The 23,970-nt window shown below is 49.5% G+C and overlaps 2 protein-coding genes across 6 annotated transcripts; both read left to right on the forward strand.

Annotated features, from left to right (window-relative positions):
- The first annotated feature begins 1,750 nt into the window (after positions 1-1,750).
- Apof (apolipoprotein F) lies at positions 1,751-3,236 on the forward strand. Its single transcript, XM_048418089.3, has 2 exons — positions 1,751-1,963; positions 2,159-3,236. Exons 1-2 carry the CDS (start codon positions 1,948-1,950, stop codon positions 2,932-2,934), a joined length of 792 nt encoding a protein of 263 aa, XP_048274046.1. The 5' UTR covers positions 1,751-1,947; the 3' UTR covers positions 2,935-3,236.
- On the forward strand, positions 3,224-22,679 carry Stat2 (signal transducer and activator of transcription 2). Of its 5 annotated transcripts, none has more exons than XM_085683345.2 (24): positions 3,224-3,417; positions 8,235-8,372; positions 8,497-8,644; positions 8,953-9,048; positions 9,373-9,477; positions 9,569-9,644; positions 10,060-10,145; positions 10,276-10,427; positions 12,008-12,166; positions 12,276-12,368; positions 12,989-13,048; positions 13,686-13,703; positions 14,280-14,373; positions 14,486-14,533; positions 14,612-14,695; positions 15,016-15,114; positions 15,209-15,344; positions 15,462-15,514; positions 15,627-15,721; positions 16,575-16,711; positions 17,047-17,229; positions 17,409-17,466; positions 21,799-22,070; positions 22,269-22,679. In XM_085683345.2, exons 1-24 carry the CDS (start codon positions 3,224-3,226, stop codon positions 22,409-22,411), a joined length of 2,727 nt encoding a protein of 908 aa, XP_085539471.2. In that variant the 3' UTR covers positions 22,412-22,679. The 5 variants fall into 5 exon arrangements, with proteins under 5 accessions (XP_085539471.2, XP_048274045.3, XP_085539473.2 ...); XM_048418088.3 differs by having other exon boundaries at positions 9,388-9,477; XM_085683349.2 differs by lacking the exon at positions 3,224-3,417 and adding an exon at positions 3,444-3,751 and having other exon boundaries at positions 8,164-8,372.
- Positions 22,680-23,970: the final 1,291 nt, after the last annotated feature.

Below are 23,970 nucleotides of genomic sequence, written 5' to 3' on the forward strand. Positions count from 1 at the left end.
GCAAGCAGAGATGGTACTGGAGGAGCAACTGGGAATCCTAGATCTTGCAGGGGCAGGAAATGAACTGAGACACTGGGCAGTTTTCTGAGCACAGGGAACCTCAAAGCTCCTCCCACAGTGACACACTTCCTCTAACAAGGCCACACCCACTCCAACAAAGCCACGCCTCCTAATAGTGCCACTTTCTATGAGATTGCAGGGAGCCAATTACACTGAAACTACCACCGTCAGGGAGACATATGTTTTATGTGTTTCATGTTGAAATCAGGAAAAGTGAAAGATAAAAGCTGCTTTGAGTGAGTCTGTTGCCAGTCTGTCCGTGTATGCGCAGTGCAGTTTAGAGGCTCCCTACCAGGGACTGCCAGTCTTCTGCTTTAACGGTCTCCAGAAAACACTGAGAACCTTTCTCATTTATCTAAGGATCTAGGGCAAAACCTTAGGACAAGGAGACAGAAGGTATGGACAGGAATCAGAAGGAGGAAAACAGTTTGCCAGTATGGGGCAAAGGTGAGGACACAGCTGGCTCCAGGAAGAATCGGTAAATATTTGTAAATACCAGAACCCTCATTTTTCTAAACCATAGCTTTCTGGCTTCCTAATGATGTGGCAGGGAGAAGGTGGGATTAAGACAACAGTCACTCAGATCATGAAGACACCAAAGCAAACGGGATATTTGTAATGCCAACTTCTTCCAGTTTTCCCTCTAAACCTAGGGAGACCTCCCATAACTTTTATTTTCTCAACGTGTATTTTTTTTCCTAGACAAGATCTCTCTGTATAGCCCTAGTTGTCCTTGAATTCACTCTGTAGACCAGGCTGGCCTCGAATTCATAGAGATATGCCTGCCTCTGCCTCCTGAGTGCTGAGATTAAAAGTCTCACCTTTAGTGGTCCTCCTGGCTGATCTCACGACTTTTAAAAATATGGGTGAAAAGGCTGGAGAGATGGGTCATGGGTTAAGAGCAGTTGCTGCGGGCTGGAGAGCAGGCTCAGCAGTTAAGAGCATTGTCTGCTCTTCCAAAGGTCCTGAGTTCAATTCCCAGCAACCACATGGTGGCTCACAACCATCTGTAATGAGGTCTGGTGCCCTCTTCTGGCCTGTAGGCACACACACAGACAGAATATTGTATGAATAAATAAATAAATAAATAGCAGTTGCTGGTATGCACAAGACCAAGGTTCGATTCCCAGCACCCACAGAGCAGCCTATGAACGTCTGTACCTCCAGTTCCAGGGAACCCAACACCCTCTTCCAGCCTTCTGGGGCACTGTACACATCTTGTACACTTACATACATACTATAAAAACAGTCATACGCATAAAATAAAAATAGCAAATCTTTACAAAAAAAAAATAAAGTGGAAAAAATGTGGGTGAAGATGTGCCAGTGGAGCTGAAGTCTCCAAAGACTGTCTGGTGACTAGTGACACAGGCTGGGCATGGCAGTCCTCACCACAAACTCTGTCTGCAAGCTCACCTGCTCACTCTGTTGTCTTCCTGCCTTAAGACCAGGTGACCTACCAGGTGGTGGCACACGCCTTTAATCCCAGCACTCGGGAGGCAGAGGCAGGTGGATTGCTGTGAGTTCGAGGCCAGCCTGGGTCTACAAGAGCTAGTTCCAGGACAGGCTCCAAAGCTACAGTGAAACCCTGTCTTGGAAACAAACAAAAAACAAAACAAAACAGGTGACCTCACTGGAGGATAAGATCGATGTCCTCATCACAGCGCCTGGTTTTGCTGTGGAACCTTTCTGTCCCTGCTGTTTGCAAAGGCCCTGGCCAATGTCAACATGTGAGGCCATATCTGCACTGTAGGGACAGATGGGCCTGTTTAGCCGTCAGTCCTGGCCCTTCCAGTGCAGTGACTCCAAATATCTCCTCTGCACGGGACAGAGAACTAGACAAAACAGGAGAAGCTACCAAGCCTACCCAAGTGGTCTCACTTCTCCATGACCGGACTACATGGTAATCTGGGTCTCTGTAAATGGGTGGGCACAAAACAGGGAGGCGTCTGTGACACAGACGTGACGGAGACCAGGGAGAAATCACAAAAGGTTGGATGGAGGTGATAGAGAAGGGGGCACCCTGAATCTTGGGCTCCCTTAAAACCATAACTTTTAGAGAGATGGTTTGCATGTTTGGGGGTTCTCCCTTTTCCAGGGTACTCTGCTCCAGACATGCATAGCGTCCGACTCATGGTGATGCCAATCTCGCTGCTTTGCTGTCTCCTGCTGTGTCCTGTGGATGCCGTACCACACCCAGAGCCAACCAGTCCCTCTACAGTGCTCTCTCCCTCGGCGTCCTCAAACCCCTTTTCCTGCCAGGCCCTGCTCCCAAAGTCACTGCCTGGCTTCTCTCATCTACCCCCTCTCCCCCAGTTCCTGGTCGGCCTGGCTCTGAGAAATGCTCTGGAGGAAGCTGGCTGCCAGGCCGACGTCTGGGCTCTGCAGCTTCAGCTGTACCGACTGGGAGGTGTGGAGGCTACCCAGACCCTCATCCACCATCTTCAAGAGCTCCAGGAAGGCGGACACGCGGACTGGCAAGTGTCAATGGACGCCCTGACCTCCGCTCTACACCGCTCAGCCTGGGAGCAACCAGGTCCAAACAGGGTCCGTCGCTGGCTTTCTCAGGCCGACTGTGACAATGAGCAGGAGCAGAGCGTGCACAGTGTGATCGGGGAGCTGCCAGCAGTGGGGGCCTACTACAATCTAGGCACGGCTTTGTATTATGCCATCCAGAATTGCTCTGACAAGGCCAAGGAGCGAGGCAAAGATGGGGCCATAGATCTGGGTTATGACCTTCTGATGGCCATGGCGGGTCTGTCAGGGGGGCCAGCTGGGGTGGTGATCAGTGCTGCTCTGAAGCCAGCAATGAAGGCTGGGGTTCAGCGGCTAATCCAATATTATTATGATGAGAAAGAGGTGAGTGTCCCTTAGCCAGAGACCAGGAAGGATGGACCCTCACAGGACCTGGAGGGAGCAGTTTTGTGTCAGAAGCTGAAAGTCCATCTTCCTACTGGGGGCCAACCTTAGTCAAGAATTATGGTGTCTTAGCATACAAGAGATAGTAACAGAGCAAATTTTGGCAAGAGAAGTAAGGATGAACGGATGGGTGTGGGGTACTGTTATCATTTGTCAGTCATTTCTTTCTTGAAACTCAGTTTTTACATTTCTAATGAGGGAATAGTGAGTTTTCACCTGAACAAGTGGTTTTAGAAATTAAAAAATGATAGCATGGATTTATAGTATTTATGATTATATCCTCAAAAATACTTACCTCGGCTCTTCCCTCCCTATCCTAAAGTGTCGAATGCAAGTCCCACCCCTTCTATGGAGTCCTGAGCGCCTCTGCAGGCTTATGGTTTCGTTTCCTTTCCTTGGGAGTGCTGATTCAGAAAAGTCAGCTGCTTCGGTTCTAGGGTACGACACTAACTGGGCTCCGCCCATCTCGGTCGAGGGGCGGGCGCTAAGGGGAGCCTCTCCGCCAGTCACTGAAGTCGGCGGTGAGGTTTCAGCGGCTTGTCCAGCCCGGAAGAGGGCGGGGTTTTGGCTCCACCAATAAGACACGTGGAGGGCGTGCTGAGCTGGAGTCGCCCCGGAGAGCCCGGAACCGCAGGTGTGCAGCGCCGGTGACCCGTTCCGCCGCTCAGCGTCTGGGTCCGCCGGAGTCGGGGGCGGGGTGGAAACTGTTCTAGAGCCGCCCGGAGGATTGGAAGTTGCCGGGGGAGCCACAGGGAGGAGCGGCCCTCAGAAGGTACAGGCCCCGAGAGCGTGTGCAGAGCAGGGAGGCGCGAGTTCGTTCCCGGGACGGGCTGCTGCCCCCGGTGATGCCCTTGCGGAAAAGGCTTCTGCTCTCTGGTAGAAGCTGAAGCTCTGGTGTGCCCAGGATGTCACACCCCCGCTTAACTCTACTTCTCAACCCTGTCGACTTCCTTCCAAAACTTATCCGCAACCCCAGAAGCCTGGCATGTAGCATTTGTTCCTTGTCATAAGCAAAGCTTTTACCTCTGCTCTGCGTTATCTATCGATCCGTTTGTTTATTATTTAATTCATAAGGGTGTTTTGTCTGTGTACCACATGCATGCAATTATTGTGTTGGTCAGAAGAGGCCGTCAGATCTGGGACTGGAGTGGTGGCCATGTGGGTGCTGGGAATCGAACCCAGGGTCCTCTGGAAGAGCAGCCAGTGCTCTTAACCGCTGAGCCATCATCTTTCCAACCCCTTTGCATAATTTTTGATCCTTACTAAACAAACCAATAAAAACACAGGCATCCTTATTTATGTGTGTATATATGCACATATATAAACAAATTATGCATATACATATATGTTTTAGATAATGTAAGTATAAGGCCCTGGAAGGTGAAACTGTTTGCTTAAGTTTACACACAGAGTCTAATTTATTTTAGAAAATCTTATTTAGTGCAAAGCTGGTGTTTGAGAGAATGCAGCCCCTACAGCTGCAGTAGAAGACTTTCTTGTTCGAGGCAGGGTTTCTCTGTGCAGCCCTGCCTGTCCTGAAACTTTCCGTGCAGAACAGGCTGGGCCTCTGCATCCCAAGTGCTGGGATTCAAGGTGTGCGCCACCACACCCAGCCACTCCTTCCTTCCTTCCTTCCTTCCTTCCTTCCTTCCTTCCTTCCTTCTCTCTCTCTCACCCTCCCTCTCTTCCTCCCTCCCTTCCTTCTTTCTTTCTATTCTGTGTATCTTTTACATCATGTATCTTTTTAAACAAATCTGTTTATTTTTATTTTATTTGTGTTGGTGTTTTGACTGCTTGTGTGTCTGTGTGAGGTTGTCAGATCTTAGAGTTACAGACAGTTGTGAGCTGCCATGTGAGTGCTAGAACTTGAACCCAGATCCTCTGGGACAGCAGGCAGTGCCAACTCTTTAGTCCCTACACCATGTGTCTTGATCCCTTTCATTTCCCCTTCCCTTTGCATCCACCCTCTGCCCCAGCACCCCCATGGCAGCTCACACCTGTCTGGAACTCCAGTTTCAGGGGAGCAAACACCCTTATGCAGACATACAGGCAAAACACCAATGAACCTGACGGTGGTGGCACACGTCTTTAATCCCAGCTCTCGGGAGGCAGAAGCAGGTGGATCTCTTTGAGTTCAAGGCCAGCCTGGTTTACACAGTGAGTGCCAGTACAGCCAGGGCTACAGCTACCACAGAGAAATCTTATCTTTTAAAACAAAACAAAAACAGAAAAGCAACACAGTATATAGTTTTAATGAATCAAATACCATCTGAGATTTAGCTCAGCTAGAGCATTCCCAGAGCACAGAGAGGTCCTGTGTTTGAACTCCAGCAAGGGTTGGGGATCAAGGATTATTAGTAGTAGGCTAAAATGAAAAATTGGGGGCTGGAGCGATGGCTCAGTTGTTAAGAGCTTTGCCTGCTCTTCCAGAAGTCCTGAGTTCAATTCCCAGTAACCACATGGTGGCTCACAGCCATCTGTAATGAGACTTGGTGCCCTCTTCTGGCATGCACTGTATACATAATAAATAAATCTTTAAAAAAAATAAAATAAAATGAAAAATTGGCTCTTGGGGGTGGAGAGATGGCTCGGTGGTTAAGAGAGCTCACTGCTCTTGCAGAGCACTGGAGTTTGGTTCTCAGCACCCAAACTTGGAGACTCAGTATACCCTGAAACTCAAACTCCAGGAAATCTAAAGCCCTGGTCCATTCCACCCCAGCTCTGCACACCATTATACACAAATATTTTTTTTTGTTTGTTTGTTTTTAAGAAAAATTTGATTTCCTGCCCAATCTCTTCCCTTCTCCATTCTACTCTCGGAGGAAGAAAGCCAGCCATGGATTCTAGATGTTTTTCTTTGCTCTGTAGTAGAATCGCGTGACTTCGAAGAACATGCATGTGCTTGTTTCTCCTGATCTTTCAGGCTCCAGGTGCAATAAAAGTTTTTTTCTTTAAATTTACTCTTCTCTCATACAATAGATCATCCAACTGTAGCCTCCCTTCCTTTCCCTCCTCCCAGCCATCCCCAACCCTCTCCCCTAGATCCTCTGCTTCCCGGTTTCCCTTCAGAAAAGAGCAGGCCTTCCAGTACACTGAACACTGCATAACAAGATGCAATGAGACTAGGCACAAACCTAGTAGAGACCAGCCACTAGGTGGAAAAGGGTCCCAAGAGCAGGCAAGAGTGAGAGCTACCTCCACTCCCACTGCTAGGAGTCCCACAAAACCCCAAGCTAAGCACCCCCAGTTTGTATGCAGAGGACTCAGCGCAGACCCTTGCAGGCTCCATGATTGCTCCTGTGAGCCCCCGTGACTTCCTGCTCAGTTAATTCTGTGGGCCTGTCCTTAGCCCCTCTGGCTCCTGCAATCCTTCCTTCCCCTCTTCTTCAGGGTTTCCTGAGCTCCGGCTGAAAAAGAAAATCAACAAAATGATGCCTAGTGATATTCTGCTATACTCATAGCCATTTGTCATCAGAGAGGCTTCCTCAGGCAGCTGAGGGGAGCAGATGAATGTCTTCTTTTAATTCCCATAATAGATAAGAGATGGCAGCGGGAAGGGGAAATGTGCCGAAATACACACGGCACTGCCTGCTTCGTGTCGGGGAAAACAGTTTCGTGTGAAATTTCTGGGCATTTCCAAATTTGGCAACTCACCCAAAGATGAGAGATTGACAGAGTCATAAAAATGCTCCAGTCTTAGAGATTGAGTGACTGGCACTTAAGACCCCGTAAACGGAGGTCCTTTCCTAGATGGTGGGCAGTTGGTAAGGCGTGTTTCCTTTGCTGACCCTAAATAAAACTCCAGGGCCAGCAAAAATCATGAGTACTCAGACCAACATTGATCTTTATTGCTTCTCCTTCATTCCTGAATAAACAAACATAAACTCACAAAGATCATGTAAATTAAGTGGATGAGCTAGATGGCATTAGATTGTGGAAATATTATTTGTTAAGTTGGATAATGTGCACGTAAGCAACCCTCTTTTTTTTTTTTTTGAGGGAGAATCTCATGTAGTCCAGTGTACGTAGAGTTTTTCTATCCCGCCAGTCAGTTCTGACCCACAAACCGGCTCCCCAAATAGCCACACAGAGACTTGTTATTAATTATACATGCTCGGCTAATAGCTTAGGCTTGTTATTAACTAACGCTTACATTTTAAATTAATCCATTTCTAGTCCTTTTCCTACAAACTATGTAGGAAAAGGCTTGTTCATTCATGGCTTGTCACCTCTTTTTGTACACATCCTACTTCCTCTGTGTCTGACTGGTAACTCCCAAGATTCCACTCTTCTTCCCCGTGGCCTCCTAGTTTGGTTTTCCTGCCCAATCTCTTTCTGCCCAGCTATAGGCCGGTCAGCTCTTTATTAGCCAATGGGAGTAATACATGTTTATAATGTACAAAGACTGCTCCACAGCAGTCCAGCCTGACCTAAATATACTATGTAGCTGAGCCTGCCCTTCATGCTCCAGCCTCCAGCTGTCAAGTGCTGGTATTACAGACATGTGCCACCACGTCAGCTCTTCCTTCTACTTTTGTGTGTTTGAAAGTTATCAGTAAAACAAAAAGTACCACATATTCCCCGGAAAAACCGCAGCAAACAGCACCAAGAGTTACGTCTAAAGAGAAAGGACGGAGGCCAAGATTGAGAGGAGGCGCAATGTAAACTAGTATTTTCTGTATCTTATTATTTTATGTGTATGAATTTTGCCTACCACTTAAGTGCCTGATGACCTCAGAGGTCAGCAGAGGGTGTCAGATCCCCTGGTTGTCAGTCACCATGTGGGTCCTCTAGAAGAGCAACAAGCACTCTAAACCCAGAGTCAACTCCCCAGCCCCTTTTCTGTATCTTTTAATTGTATAATTAAAATATTTTAAATTAGAACAAAAATCACAGAGTCAGACTTGGTGACTCATGCCTAAATCCGAACACTTAAGAGGCTGACGTGGGATTGTTGTGACTTCCAGACCAGCTGGGTTACTGAGTGAGACCCTGGGTTTGTTTTTCTAGACAGGGTTTCTCTATGTAGCCCTGGCTGTTCTGGAACTGGCTTTGTAGATGAGGCTGGCCTCGAACTCACAGAGATCCACCTGCCTCTGCCTCCTGAGTGCTGGGATTAAAGGCGTGCACCCCCACGAATGGCCTGTTTGCTTGTTTTTTGTAAGCCAAACAATAAATTCATAGATCATCGTCAGACTCTGGATGATTTGGTTCCATTGAACGTCCAGCTGAGAGCTGACATCCTTTCCTCGCAGAACCCAGATGGCGCAGTGGGAGATGCTGCAGAATCTTGACAGCCCGTTTCTGGACCAGTTGCACCAGCTCTACTCTCAAGTCCTCCTGCCCATGGATGTTCGACAGCACCTGGCTGCCTGGATCGAAGACCAGAACTGGTGAGGGCTCGGGAGTCCAGCTGGTTTCTTTCCTCTGAGCCTCCAGGGTCCTAGAGACTTCCCGGGAGGGGTGGGCGATCTTATAGCAACAGAGATCCTAGTCCTTGTCGTGCCTGGTCCTCAGGAGGGAAGCTGTGCTAGGCAACGACCACTCCAAGGCCAACATGCTGTACTTCAACATCTTGGATCAGCTGAAGCAGTGGGATCACAGCTCGGATCCTGATTGCATTTTATTGCAGCATAACTTGCGAAAATTCAACCGGGACATCCAGGTACCTGTTAGAGTTGGAGCTAATAGGGTGGGACCAGCGTCTGAGTAAGGTAAGGTAAGGGCTGGGGTACAGAATGTTCCTAAAGATACAAAGGGGGGCAGACCTGGGGACTGGAAGACAGAGTCTGGACTTGGGGTGCTACTGGCAGAGTAAAGGACTGATACGGGTAGATACAGAGTCTAGAAAGAGGTAGGAGGTGGCCAGGGACCCCGAAGGAGGGACAGTGCCAGGGCCACCAAGAGCAGGGTCTGGAATGGCAGGTCGTTAAGGTAGCTGAATGGATCAATCCTTCTGTGTTTCTCGCTTAGGTTTTTTCCAATAGCCCTATCCAGTTGGCTGAGATGATCTTCAACCTTCTCCTGGAAGAGAAAAGAATTTTAAATCAGGCTCAAAGGGCTCAGGAGGTAAGGACAGGAGGTAAGGAGGTGGCAATGTTGAAAGCTCCTGGGACAGACGCCACGGAAAGGACGTAGGGACCTCGTCTCCGACCGGGATATCTCTGCATCCTGCAGTAAAATTTCAAGTCCCGATTTTAGGGATGAAAAGTCAGCATTCCTCTTGGGAGGGGGAAGGGAGTGCACGTCTTTAACCTCAGTGCTCAGGAAGCAGAGGCAGGCATTTCTGTGAGTTTGAGGTCTGCCCTGTCTACAGAGCAAGTTCCTGGACTGCCAGGGCAGCATAGTGAAACCTTGTCTCGGAAAAGAAAGCCAGAGTTCGAACATATTCAGAGCCCCTTGTTTCAGGTGCCAGCCGGGCCGGCTCCTGAAGCAGCTGCGAGAAGCCAGCAGCTGGAGATTGAAACCCGAATCCTGGATTTACAGACTGTGGTTGAGGTGGGCGGTGGTGGCAAGTGTTGGGTGGAGAGGATTCAGTTCTTCTGCCCCTTCAGAAGCCGCCTTTATTGGGGTTGCGTCTCCTTTACAGACGTTGGTGAAATCCGTCAGGCAACTGAAAGACCTGCACGATGTCTTCAGCTTCCGATACACGATTCTCACGCAGAGTAGGTCCACTCGAAGTGGGAGAACGGCAGGGGTCATCTTGGGGACCTAGTGTGGATGATGACAGAAGCTGAACACTCCAGCAAGCAGCAGTCACCTTGAGTGACTACCGCACACGTCAGCGTCGGGAGTTGTGTGGATACACAGAACAATGGCGCCAGGCTGTGCTGTGGGGGTTGGACTAGAGATGCAGCTGAGGAACCGCTAGGAAATGAGGGAGGGCTTATGTAGGAACTGCCTTAGCAGGTTGCGTGGGCTTCTGGTCCATTCAGAATTCGCCTGGGAGACCCCAGGTGCCTGTACTTTGCCTGGTTCTCCCTTCCTCTCCCTCCACCCATCATTCCCTGTTCCTGACTGAGACCCTGGCTGAGAAAGAGCAGAGGAACCCGTGAGCTGACTCTTGGGTTTGCCTTGCAGAGAAGACGCCATCTTTGGACCCCCATCAGAACCAACAGCAACAGCTTGTACAGACAACAGCCAACGAACTGGACAGAATGAGAAAGGTGAAGGGCAGGGCAGAGCGGGCATTAGGGAACTGCAGGAGATGGGTCTGGGGGCTCTGGCCCCTTAGCCTTGCTGGCTTTGTTTCCGCTGGTGGTGAGAGGTGCTTCGACCACATTCTCCCTTTGCTAGGAGGTGCTGGATACCTCCAGGGCCCTAGTGGGCCGATTAACCACCCTGGTCGACCTGTTGCTGCCAAAATTGGATGAGTGGAAGATGCAGCAGCAGAAATCCTGCATTGGAGCCCCCCCACCGGAGCTGCAGCTGGAACAGCTGGAGCAGTGGTAAGAGGAAGAGATACTTCTTTCCCATCCTCATGCACACACCAGGCCCAGCCTCACGGAGCTTCGTGCACTGTGAAATCTAGGGACAGCAAGTGAAGGCTGGGGCGGAGCGCGGAGGTAGAGAGCTTCCCCGCTTCTCCTGCACGCACAAGGTCTTGGGTCTGATTGTCAGCACGGAGTGAGAATGGAAGGGTGGGAAGGGGAAGGAAGAGGTACAGCAAGTGATGCGGTGGCCTCGTCTGCCACACGTTTTCTTGTTTGACCATGGTCACACACTGCTTGTTGTCCTCCCAACTCAGGGAGACCTCAGAGTCCAACCTCTGCTCTGGTAAAGAAGTAACGGAGAGTAATGAATTAATCCACCGTCACGATTTCTCCACCCTTTGTTTTGTTTGGTCTGCTTTTGAGACAGGGTCTCACTATGTAGCTCTGGGTAGCCTGGAACTTGCTGTGTTGGCCAGGCTGACTTTGAACTGGCTAATCCTCCAGCCTCTGCTTCCCCAGTGCTGGGACTGAAGGCAGGGGTTACCATACTTGTTTAATAAAATAAATCTTTAAGGAAAGAAACCTGGACTAGAGAGATGGCTCAACAGTTGAGAGAGGCTGTTCTTCCGGAGGTCATGAGTTCAGTTCCCAGTAACCACGTGGTGGCTCATAACCATCTATAATGAGGTCTAGTGTCCTCTTCTGTCCTGCAGGCATGCATGCAGACAGAACCCTATATACATAATAAATAAATAAATCTTTAAAAAAGAAAAGAAAAAATCCTGCCTCAAAAAACCTAAATAATAATAATTATTATTATTATAATTATGATAATAAAATAAAATAAATGAACACTTGGGAGGCAGAGGTAGGCGATTTCTGAGTTCTAGACCAGCCTGATCTACAGAGTACATTCCAGGACATCCAGGGCTACACAGAGAAACCCTGTCTCAAAAACAATCTCCCCCTCCCCCCAAAAAAGAAAAGAAATGGAGCTGGGTGGTGGTGATGCACACCTTTAAACCTTTTATCCCAGCCCTCGGAAGGCAGGAGGCAGATTTCTATGAGTTCAAGGTCAACAGAGCAAGTTCCAGTACAGCCAGGACTGTTTCACAGAGAAACCCTGTCTCACAAAAACACCACCAACAAAATTGTGTTGAATACTTTACCATATGCTCCCTGGATTCTGTCTGTGGCAGGGTCTCATGTGTCCCAGGCAGGCCTTGAACTCACTATGTAGCTGAAGGATCTGGCCTCTGCCTCCTCAGTGTTGGGATTTCCAGCATGTAATGCTATACCCAGTTTATACAGTGCTGGGATCAAACCTAGGACTTTGTGCTTTTTCTGTCAAACAAGCAACATCATTAACCCCTTAGGCAGGATCACATTGTATAGTCCAGGCTGACCTTGAGTTCTTGACCCCCCTGCTTCAACCTTGAGAGTGTGGGAGCGGAAGGGTGCAGCGCTCACCTGGCTCTAGGTTCTTTCCAGCTCAGGTCAGTTTTCAGCTCTCCTCCATTAAAGCAGGGACACTCAGAACCTCAGTGGGGCCCCGTAAAACTACACATCCTCTCTCCCCGTCCTGTGTCACCCAGGATGACGTCTGGAGCAAAGCTCTTGTTCCACCTCCGGCTGCTGCTGAGGCAGTTAAAGGAAATGAGTCACATGCTGAAGTACGAGGGTGATATGTTTAGCCAAGGGGTGGACCTGCAGAATGCCCAAGTCACGGAGTTACTACAGCGCCTGCTCCAAAGGTCTGGTGGTCTGGGAGGAATCTCCAGTGGGAGAAACAAGGAAGAAACACGGGGATACGATTGTTACAGACACTGAACTGTTATCTTCTCTCCACACATCTTTCCTCAGGTCCTTCGTGGTGGAAACCCAGCCCTGCATGCCCCAAACTCTCCACCGACCCCTCATCCTGAAGACTGGGAGCAAGTTTACTGTCCGAACAAGGTTGCATTTTCTCACCTTTGCCTCATCCCCGGCTCTGCCTTTCTGACTTTTGCTTCTACTGCTGGAAGTTTCTTCTTCTCTCCTCCAGCTCACCTTCCACTTCCAGTCCCCTGGCCCTCTCTTCTACACTTCTGGCTTTATCAGGAATTTGAGAGCCAGGTGTGGTGGCGCCCGCCTTTGATTCCAGCATTTGAGGGGCAGAGCCAGGTGGATCTCTGTGAGTTTGAGGCTAGCCTGGTGTACAGCGCTAGTTTCAGGACTTCCAGGGCTACACAGAGAAACCCTGTCTTGAAAAATAAAACAACGGGGCTGGAGAGATGGCTCGGAGGTTAAGGTTCTGAGTTCAATTCCCAGCAACCGCATGGTAGCTCACAACCACCTGTAATGAGATCTGGTGCCCTCTTCTGGCCTACAGGGATACATGCAGGCAGAACACTGTATATATAATTAATAAACAAATCTTAAATTTTTTTTAAAAAAAAGAAAAACAAAACAACAACAAACTTGAGATTGACCACTGTGACTGTCTCCTGTCCCCCTAGTTTGAGATTGACCACTGTGACCGTCTCCTGTCCCCCTAGTTTGAGACTAACCACTGTATCCGTCTCCTGTTCCCCTAGACTGCTGGTGAGACTCCAGGAGGGCAACGAGTCACTCAAAGCAGAAGTCTCCATTGACAGGTAAGTTGAGGCAGCTGAAGGATGTGATTGAGCTGGCCAATAGGAAGGAACAGCTGGTACCAGTGGTATTGGTACTCAACGCACAGCCGGCCCCTCAGGCTGTACATGTCGTGCCACCTTACAGAAGTAAAAACACCTCCCTCAAGCCAGGCATGGTGGCCCACCCCTTTAATCCCAGCACTCCGGAGGCAGAGGCAGGCAAATCTCTTGAGTTGAAGGCCAGCCTGGTCTACAGAGCAAGTTCCAGGACAGCTAGGGATACACAGAGAAACTCTGTCTCGAAAAACAAAAACAAAACAAAACTAAAAACAAACAAACAAAAAACCAGCAACAACCTCCCCCAATTCCTAAACAACAACAAAATGCCGACCTCCCCCTCACGGAGCACACGCTCGGTGCTGTGCAGCAGGCCTCGGGCTCCTGTCATTGTACAACTCCACCAGGTGGGTGTTACCAGTGTGTCAGACACACAAGGACATGAACTCAAGGCAGTGTCTCTTCTGCCAGGCCTTGGGGCTAGCGAGCTCCGGAGGCTGTCTGACGTGTGGAACTGGGTGGGAAGGGCTGCTTCCAGGACATCTCACCCTCCCACTCTGCCCCCACAGAACCAGTGACTTTTTTTTCCTTTTTTTTTCAGGAATTCAGAGTTATCAGGGTAGGTGCCCAATGAGGAAATGTACACTCATGCATGACCTGCAAACCACATTGGCAATCCTGGTGGGAGCCCAAGGGAGGAAGGGGATGTGGGCGGGGCATGGACTAGGAGAAGGGGAAGTCTGAAATGAACTGGAATTTTTCTTTCCTGCTATTTTCTATTTTTTATTTTAATTTTTAAAAACATTTTACCTACAGAAAGGGTGTGAGTGTGTGTATATACATATGCATGGTCAAGAGAGAAAAATATGGAAATGCGTGTAGGTCAGAGGACATTTGGTGGGATCTGTTCTTTCCTTCCACCATGTGGGGCCTGGGGATCGAACTCAAGTCATCAGGCTTGGCAGCAAGCCTCTGTACCTGCTGAGCCATCTCACTGGCCCTTTCCTGCTGGTTCTTAAAACTAATTCTGAGCATGGCATGGTGGAACACACCTGGGAGGCTGGGGCAAGAGTATCTCTGAAAATACAATGCCAGCCTGGGCTACATAGTGAAACCTTATCTCAGAGAGCAAGAAACAGACAGACAGACAGACACGAACCTTACTCTGACTCCATATGTCTTTTCCCTGGAACAGCTTCCGGAAGTTCAACATTCTGACCTCAAACCATAAAACCTTGACCCCTGAGGAGGGCCAGAGACAAGGCTTAATTTGGGACTTCGGCTTCTTGGTAAGAATGGTTAATAGAATTGTCAGCTAATCCAAAGGAGCAGGAGTTATGGTCTTTCCAGGCCTCGGCCTCTGGGTCCCTCCCTGGCAGTGTGTTTCTCCTCGATTTACAGACGCTGGTGGAGCAGCGCTCTGTCGGTTCAGGAAAGGGTAACAATAAGGTGAGTGGGGCCTCAGCAGAGCTGCGAGCTGGGACCAGTGACTCACCAAAGGGCCCTCTGACCACTGTGACTCTCCAGGGGCCGCTGGCTGTGACGGAGGAGTTACACGTCATCAACTTCGTGGTGCAATATGTATACCAGGGTCTGAAGATGGAGCTGCAGGTGAGTGAGGGAAAGCAGGCAGCAGGTTTAGAACAGTTAGGGCCGTGGTGGCGCACGCCTCTAATCCCAGCACTGGGAAGACAGAGGCGGGCGGATCTCTGTGAGTTCCAGACTGATCTACAGAGTGAGTTTCAGGACAGCCAGAGCTGCATAGAGAAACCCTGTCTGGAAAAATCAAAAACAAACAAACAAACAAACAAACAGAAAAACGATTTAGAAGAAGACACACGGAGGGCACAAACAGAAGAGACCTGGAGTGGGGTGTCACCCAGGCCCCGAGGCAGACTTCTGCCACCGCACTGACTCCTGAGTTTTTCCAGACGGACACTCTTCCTGTGGTGGTCATTTCCAACATGAACCAGCTCTCCATTGCCTGGGCCTCAGTTCTCTGGTTCAACATGCTCAGCTCAAACCCCCAGGTAGGAAAGGGAGGTGCCTGGGTGAGGAGAAGAGGGGCGTGAGGGGTGGGGGAAGGCCTGCTTCCGAGTCGGCTCACCTCCCTCTTCCCCCTAGAACCTCCAGTTCTTCTACCAGCCCCCGAAAGCCCCCTGGAGCTTGCTGGAGCCTGTCCTCAGCTGGCAATTCTCCTCCTACATTGGCCGGGGCCTCGCTTCCGAGCAGCTGAGCATGCTGAGGAACAAGCTATTTGGTACAGTTCTCTTGTCTCTCGGCCTCTGCCCACCCTGGCCTGCTCCTACCCCAGGCCCTCTGCCTGGCCCTGACGCCTCTTCAATCATCCCAAACCATCTGTGACTCTGGCCCACAGGAAAGAGCTGCAAAGTGGAGGAGGCACTGTTGTCCTGGGTGGACTTCAGTAAGGTAACTTCCTGCAGCCCATCCCTCTGTCCCCAGTTTAAATCCTGGCCCTGCCCCCACCCTTCCCTCTAAGGGCAACTCCACATCTCTTCCTGCCTTTCCATTCCTTCTTCAGCGAGAGAGCCCCCCTGGCAAGATCCCTTTCTGGACATGGCTGGACAAAATTCTGGACCTGGTCCATGACCACCTGAAGGATCTCTGGAATAATGGGTAAGGTCTTTCACAGAAAGCCTTCCTGTCCCGTGTTTGCTCCCACCGGTCTCAGGAGTAGACTTCGTGCGCCCCCCTGTGGCACACAGGAGAAACTACAAACTAATGGAAAGTCTGGTTAGAAATAGGAATGGTGGCCCTTACCTGTCCAGCATCTGTCCCAGAGCCTGCTGGGTGCGCTCGTGAATATGTTCATATAGTCCTTAAAACCGCGCTGGGCGGTGGATAGTTACACCTTCAGTCCCATGAGGAAACCCAGTCTTGCAGAAATGAGAAATTTGCTCAATGGACAGAGTTGAGAATAGACCCAGGCCTATGTAACTGCCCATCACCTGGCCTTTGTTACTTTTTACACACACACAGAGACAGACAGACAGGCAGAGAGGGTCCCTCTATTATGTGGCTTTGGATGGCTGTCCTGGAACTTGCTGTGTAGACCACGTTGGACTTGAACTCACAGATCCACCTGCCTCTGCCTCCCAAGAGATGGCATTAAAGACATTGGATTCCGTGGCCTGCTTTGCTATATTTTTAGGTGTGTGTGTGTGTGTGTGTGTGTGTGGTCAGGGGACAGCTTACAGGAGTGGGTTCTCTCCTTCCACCATGTGGGTCCTAGAGATTGAACCCGGGTGGTCTGGCTCAAGCTGCTGAACTGCCTTGTGCTTTCACCAGTGTGTCCGACTGAATCCTCACACCTCTTCAAACCTTGGGGGCAGGAGCACTGTCACTAAAGTTACGTGATTAGATCAAGATGAAAAAGTGCGTAAGCCACAGAAACGGGGCCAAAGTCCCCGCTTCCGTGCAAATGGGACCCGCGACCCTTGGGATCGCATCGTGGCTTCATCTGCTCTAGGCGCATCATGGGCTTTGTGAGCCGGAGCCAGGAACGCCGGCTGCTGAAGAAGATGGTCTCTGGCACCTTCCTGTTGCGCTTCAGCGAAACTACCGAGGGCGGCATTACTTGCTCTTGGGTGGAACACCAGGATGATGGTCGGTCCCGCCCCCCCTCGCCCTACCCACACCCTCACCCCCGCCATTTCCGCGGTCTCTGCTTTCTAGGGGCGTTACTTGCTCTTGGGTGGAACACCAGGGTGATGGTCGGTCCCGGCTCCCCCCACCCTGCACCCTCACCCCTCACACCGCTCACCCTGCAGTCTCTGCTTTCTTCCTGGCACCCCACCCCGCCAATCCCTTCTGACTCTTTGCCTACCCTTGGTTTCTGCCTGGATTCCTGCAGTAACTTAGGGGTTGGGCAGCTAGGGTGGGGAACTCAGGGACTGATCTCACCTCTGAGCCCACTTGTTCTGCACCTGTCCGTCCTTCAGATAAAGTGGTCATCTACTCCGTGCAGCCCTACACCAAGGAAGTACTGCAGTCACTCCCACTGACAGAAATCATCCGCCACTACCAGGTTCTTGCCGACGAGAACATCCCTGAGAACCCACTGTGCTTCCTCTATCCCAGAATTCCTCGGGACGAAGCTTTTGGGTCCTACTACCAGGAAAAAGGTTGGGAAAAGGATTGGGATCACTGACATACATTCTTCCTCGAATGAAAGGGTTCTCAGATATTGTTAGATCCTTCCGCACACAGCATGTTTGCCCATGGTCATGCTCTACGGAGGTACACTCGTCAGGACCTGTGTGTCCAACACGTTGATCTCTCCCACCTCTGTCTGTCCCCACAGTTGATTTTGAAGAACGGAGGAAATATCTGAAGCACAGGCTCATCGTCATCTCTAACAGGTGAGATACAAAGTCTTCTCTCAAACCTCTGCAGCCTGCAGCTGCCCAGTTCCGGTCCCTCCCCCTCCTCTCCCTGCTGACCCCCACTCACCAACTCTTCTCTCATGGTTTCCTGCTGCCGTCTTCTCTGCTGTCTCCATATCAGTTCCCCGATAGTTATGATCACAACCACTCATGGCTCCCCTCCTGATGCCAGGCCTAGGACGGGATGCTCCAGAGACTTTTGTTGTTCAGCCCTCATGAGACCCCACTGGAGTAACTGCAATGGTGACCATATTAAAAGTGTGTTATTTCTGGGAACTGGGCTAAGTGTTTTTGTGTGTTTTCTTATGTTGTTGACTCTTCCCATTCGGCCCTTGAGGGGTGCTGGTATCAGCTAGGGAGTTTCAGTATGGTGAAGCAGCATTCTGAGGCACCTGGCTGCTGAGCGAATCAGGTCTGTCAGAGCCTTCTTTCCTTTGCTGATTGACCAACTATTGACTTGTTTGTTGTTGCTGTTGTTGTGTGAGACAAAATGCTGCTGGCCTGGAACCTGCTAGTAGACCAGGCTGGCCTTGAACTCATAGAGATCCTCCTGTCTCTGCCTCTCAGGCACAGGGATTAAAGGCATGAGCTACTGTGCCTGGCTTTTTTTTTCTTCAATTTATAGCTGGCATATAGTATTTGTATGTATTTACAGGGTCCAGTGTGATAATTTGATAGATGCCTACATTATATTAATCAACTCAGGATAATTAGTGTTTATTTTTTAAAAATTTTTAATTTTGTTTTATATGTATGGGTGTTTCACCTGCATGTATGTCTGTGTACCACTTTCGTGTCTGTTGCCTGTGGAGGCCAGAAGAGAGTGTCAGATCCCCTGGCACTGGGGTTACAATGGTTGGGAGCTGCCATGTGGTGCTGGGAATCAAACCTGGGACCTCTGCAAGAGCAGTAATCTGCTCTTAACCGCTGAGCCATCTTTCTAGCCCTACCCCTTTGAGGCAAGGTCTCATGTAGCTGAGGCTGGTCTTAAACTCCTTACCATTCTGCCTCTGCCTTCCAAGTGCTGGGATTACATCCCCATTTCTATTTTGCGTCTTTTGTTTGTTTGGGTGGTTAGTCGGTTGGTTGATTGTCTGGTTGTTTTCTGAGACAGGATCACACATCACACTCTGTTGCCCAGGCCTGTCGAAAGCTCATTATGGAGTCCATACTGGCCTTGAAAATGTAACCCTCTTCCTGCCCTGGCCTTCTGAGTGCTGGGGTTTTTATAGGTATAAGCGGCCCCACCTGGCACTTTGGATTCTCTCTATTAGCTGCTCTAGCAATGAGATACTATCCCATTGATTTGATTGGCATTTTCTTGCCATTTGTATATCTTTTCCATATATGTTGCCATTTGCATATCTTTTTTTGAGAAATGTCTACACAGATCTTCAGCCCAAGCCAGGTGTGGTGACATATGCCTGCAATCCCAGCACATGGGAGAATGAGGCAGGGTTGGGCACCAGTCTAGATAGCATAATGAGACCCTGTCTTAAAGGAAAAGAATAAACCTTTGGCCCATTTGTGAGATCCTTTGCTTTTGAAGGATATATTCATTTTTACTGACATGTGTGAGTGTTTTGCCTACATGCCTGTGCATCCTATGTGTTCAGTGCTCTGGGAGGCCGGAAGAGGAGTGCATCAGCTCCCCTGGAGCTGAAGTGACAGTTGTGAGCCCCTGTGCCGTTGCTGGAAACCAAACCCCAGTCCTGCAGAGCAAACGCTCCTAACCCCCGAGCCACCTCTCCAGTCCCTCACCTGCTTTTTTACTCTCGAGTTTGTTGGTTCCCTGGAGCTCCTGGATATAAACCTCTTCTTGATGAATCGTGTATAAACAGTATTTCCTACTCCGTGCACCGTCTGCTAACTCTACTGGTGGGTGCTTTTGCTGTGGACATTCTTAGTTTGGTTTAATTGCCTCTGGTCTGTTTTTGCTTTTGTTTTATGTGCTTTCAGGGCCATGTTATTGTCTCTACCAGTGTTTCAAGGTTTTTCTTTTCCTTTTAAGATTCATTCTATTTTTATCATGTGTACGTCTGTGGGGGTGATATGCAGAGAGGGTTTCCTATTACACAAATCTGGACTTAGAGGCAGTTGTGCGTTGTGGGAATTGAACTCAGGTCCTCTGCAGGAACAATACTCTCTCTTAACCACTGAGCCATCTCTCCATCCCAGAGGTTTTTCTTTTATATAATGTTATAATTTCAAGTTTTATATTTAGGTCTTTGATCTCTTTTGTGTTGATTTTTTTTTTTTTTTGAGACAGGGTCTCACCACACAGCCTTTTCTTGCCAGGAACTCACTGTGTAGACCAGTCTGATCTTAAATGCACAAAGATCTGCCCACTCCTGCTTCCTGTGTGCTGAGATTACAAATGTGTACCACCATGCCCTGCTTAAGATTTATCATTTTTAATTGTGTATATGTGTGCGTGTGGGTGTATACACGTGAGTGTGGGTGTATACACGTGAGTGTGGGTGCCTGTAGAGGCTGAAGTCCCCCACTCTGGGAGGCCAAAGTCCTGAACTGGGGCACAGGCAGCTGTGACCCGCCTTACCTGGGTGCTGGGACCTGAACTTGGGACTCTGCAGTCTCGCTGTCACTGGGACAGTCTCTTGGCAGTGCCCACTCTTAACTGCTGGGCTTTCCCAGCTCCCGTGTTGGTTTTTAGATTGCATTTATTTTTATATGTGTATGTATGTGTGCACGTGTGCATGCATGCCACAACACATGTGTAGAGGTCAATGGACAATTTGCAAGAGTTGATTCCCTCTTTCTACCATGTGGGTCACAGATTGGACTCCAGTGTTAGGTTTGGTGGCAGACACCTTTACCTGCTGAGCCATCTTGCCGGCTCCATGGTTTTTTGTATGTGGTGAAAGATTCAAATCTAGATTCATTCTTTTGAAGATGGATGTCCAGTTTATTGAAGAGACTGTGCTTTCTCTCACTATATATTTTTATCATCTTTGTAAAATTAGTTGGCTCTAGGTTTATGAATTTATTTCTGGGTCTATATTCTGTTTCATTGGCCCATATGTCTGACTTTATGTTGGTAGGTGCTGTTTTGGTTACTATATGTTAGTATTATTTTATTATGTTAATTGTTGTCTTTGAATAGGCTCTCATGCACCTCAGATACACTGTATAGCTGTAGCTGGGTTTGAACCCCTGATTCTCCTGCCTTTCCCTCTTAAGGGCTGGAATGACAGTCGTGTATCACCATATCCAACCTCCAGTTGTTCTACAATTAGGGGTCTTTTTTTGAGGGTTTTTTGTTTGTTTGGTTGGTTTTGGTTTTTGGTTTTTCGAGACAGGGTTTCCCTCTGTAACAGTCCTAGCTGTCCTTGTAGACCAGGATGACCTTGCACTCACAGGGATTCACCTGCCTCTGCCTCTCAAGTGCTGGGATTAAAGCTGTGCACCATCACGGCCCGGCCAATTAGGGGTCTTCTAAGAGTGCATATAAAGTTTGTTTCTTCTGTTTCTGGGAAGAGTGCCATTTGGTAGAAATTGCATTAAATTGTAAATAATTTCGAGGGACATCCAGAATTCTTTTAACCATCCTTTGCCTCTCTAGAGTTTTTAAGCATCATTGTTCCCATTTAAGTGATAGTCTGAGCCCAGAGAGACGGTTCCGCAGTTAAGAACAGTTGATTGCTCTTGCCAAGGACCTGGGCTCAGTCCCCAGTGCCCAATTGGTGGCGTACAGCCGTTCTTAACTCCAGTTCCAGGGGATCAAAGGCTCTCTTTTGGCCTCCACACATACCAGGCATGCTTGTGGTGCAGACAATGTACACAGAAAATAAAAATAAAGTTTAAAAGCTGGAAATGATAATCTGATGTTTATCCAACAGTAAATGAGAGAATTCACTCTAACAAACCTGATTCCAAGGCCAGATGTGTAGTATATGCCTATGACTCCAGCCCTTGGAGTAGAGGGTAGAAGGAGCAGAAGTTCCAGTCTAGCCTTAACTATGTAGCGATTCGAAGGCCAACCTGGGCTACATGAGACCCTGTCTCAAGAAAAGAACAATAACAAAAATCCTAAAATCTTGATGATAAAGCCCAGGGTCTTTGGCCCTTTTGTTCCCTCGCCTCACCCCCCAGGCAGGGGGTCTCACTCTGTAGACCACACTAGGCTCAAAGTCACGGAGATCCACCCACCTCCACCTCTTGAGTGCTGGATTAAAGGTGTGCACAAACACGCATAGCTCCCTGCCATCTTCTTAGCCTGGAAACACAGACCCTGCTTGCTTTGCCACTCACGGAGTCTCGCCCCACTGTCTGTCCTTGTAAACCTAGACAGGCGGACGAGCTGCAGCAACCTCCGGAGCTTCAACAGGAGCCAGAACTGGAGCCGTTAGAGCTAAATACAAACCTCATGGCAACCATGGAGTTAGAACAAGACCTGGAGTTACCGATGCTGCTGAAGACAGGGCTGGAACTAAACCCCACACTGTGTGTGTCCCCACCCCCAAGTCTGGAGACAGACCCAGGGCTTGTAGTGCAGCTCTCGCCAGAGGAGTCGGATTTACCTCATGATCTGCAGCAGCTGAACATGGAGGAGATGGAAAGTAAGTGATCCGGCTGGGCTGGGGAAAAGGGGACCCACTCTCTGACCCGTTCCCAAAAGGTGAGCTCCAAGTCCTCCCTGTCCCGCCCCCTTCTTCCATTTCCCAGGAGCCCCTTCCGCCCCAGAGTGTGCCTTTCCTGCTAGAGTCGGAGCTTCTAACTTGGGTCAGGGCCTGATATTTTTCTCTGTGTGGTCTAAGTCTTCAGAAACAGCGTAAACATTCATGATGTCATGCCCCACGGTGACCCACTGTTGACTGGCCAGAACATCGCAGACGAAGCCTACACGTCCTGCCAAAGCCATTTCGATGTGGATGGACCCTTGATTCCTTCTGATGACTAGGAGCTACAGTCTCGTTTTGCCCCTCCCCCTCCCTCACCAGGACGTTGCTTCCAACAGTGGGAAATGAGGCCTTCGAGGCTGCATTAGCCATGAACTTTGGAGTAAGAGGGAAAAACATAAGATGGCTTGGAAGGTGTGCCAACGAGTCAGAATAGACACCGGCTGTTGTCTTACTAGGATCCGAAGGCTGCCTGCCGTGCTGGAAGACCTACGGGTCCTGAGGGCAAGCCAGGACATTTGGGAGATTATTAAAGGGTCCAAAGCAGTATCTCTCCAGTATGGGAGGATTTTAATGGTTTGATGATCGGTAGGGCTAAACTGGTGTGAGCCATAATTGGGTTTTTGTGGGGAGCCCAGAGATGGATGGAATTTTGTCTGCCCCCTACCCTTTGCCAAACCCAGAGTCTCACATGTGGTAGGCAACCACACAGCACTGAGCCATACCCGAGTCCCTTAGCCCTCCCTTCCGGTTACTTCAGGCCTAACCTAACCTTTTCCTTTTCTCCTCCCTTCACTCCTGTTTCCAGTTCTAAATATCTTTGTTCCCTGTAGAGGCTGAGCCCTGTCTGCTTCAGCCCACTGTGTGAAACTCTGTCCTGAGGAAGGGCATGCAAATAGGGTTCCTCCTACAGCGTCTGCAGCGCCACCGACCTCCCCTCCACAGTAACCCTGAGACTCTTCCGAAGACGTGAAGCTTTGCTGCTTTAGCAGCCTCATCTCTGCTTCCCCAGCTCTGGAGGGCGTCCCGCCTAGAGGTCTGGGTGGATGCTTTTCACAGTGTTTGGCGGGAAGTGCCGCAGCTGAGCTGAGCTGCTAATCAGTTGTCACTGCTTCTTCTGCACATTGTTAACCTGAAAGCACAGCTCTGTCCCTTAGGCGTGGCCTGGGCAAGGACCTCAGAGGCTTCTGGACATCCTTAAACCTTAGCCATTGCCAGGGAGCCCGGGAGCAGCTGCCACTACTCTAAGGTCGGCTTGTGGTAGGACTTGGTAAATGAACGTGAGGGAGCCATACCGTGACCGTTTGCTCCCCGGGGTGTCAGAAGAGCAGTCCTGTTGAGGGAGCGTGCCATGAACAAAGCCAAGGGACTAGACGTGGAAGATGCACAGAGGAATGAGGAAGCTCAGGGAGCTAAAAGCAGAAGTCATGAGAAAAAGGCCTGGTCGACAGGTGAAGTTAAGATTCCAATGGAATTTTGGTCTCCACATGGAGGCGTGGGTTCGAATCCCACTCCTGACACAGTGTCTTGGGGCTGGAGAGATGGCTCAGCGGTTAAGAGCACTGACTGCTCTTCCAAAGGTCCTGAGTTCAATTCCCAGCAACCACATGGTGGCTCACACCCATCTGTAATGAGGTCTGGCGCCCTCTTCTGCCCTTCAGGCATACACACAGACAAAATATTGTATACATAATAAATAAATAAATATTAAAAAAAAAGATTCCAATAGAAGCCGGGCTGGTTGGTTGCACACCTTTAATCCTAGCACTCAGGAGGCAGAGGCATGTGGATCTATGTGAGTTCAAGGCCAAGTGGTGTACAAAGTGAGTTCTAGGATAGC

Source organism: Myodes glareolus, chromosome 26 (assembly GCF_982192425.1).
Source record: "Myodes glareolus chromosome 26, mMyoGla1.1, whole genome shotgun sequence".
In the NCBI taxonomy this organism is placed as follows: domain Eukaryota; kingdom Metazoa; phylum Chordata; class Mammalia; order Rodentia; family Cricetidae; genus Myodes; species Myodes glareolus.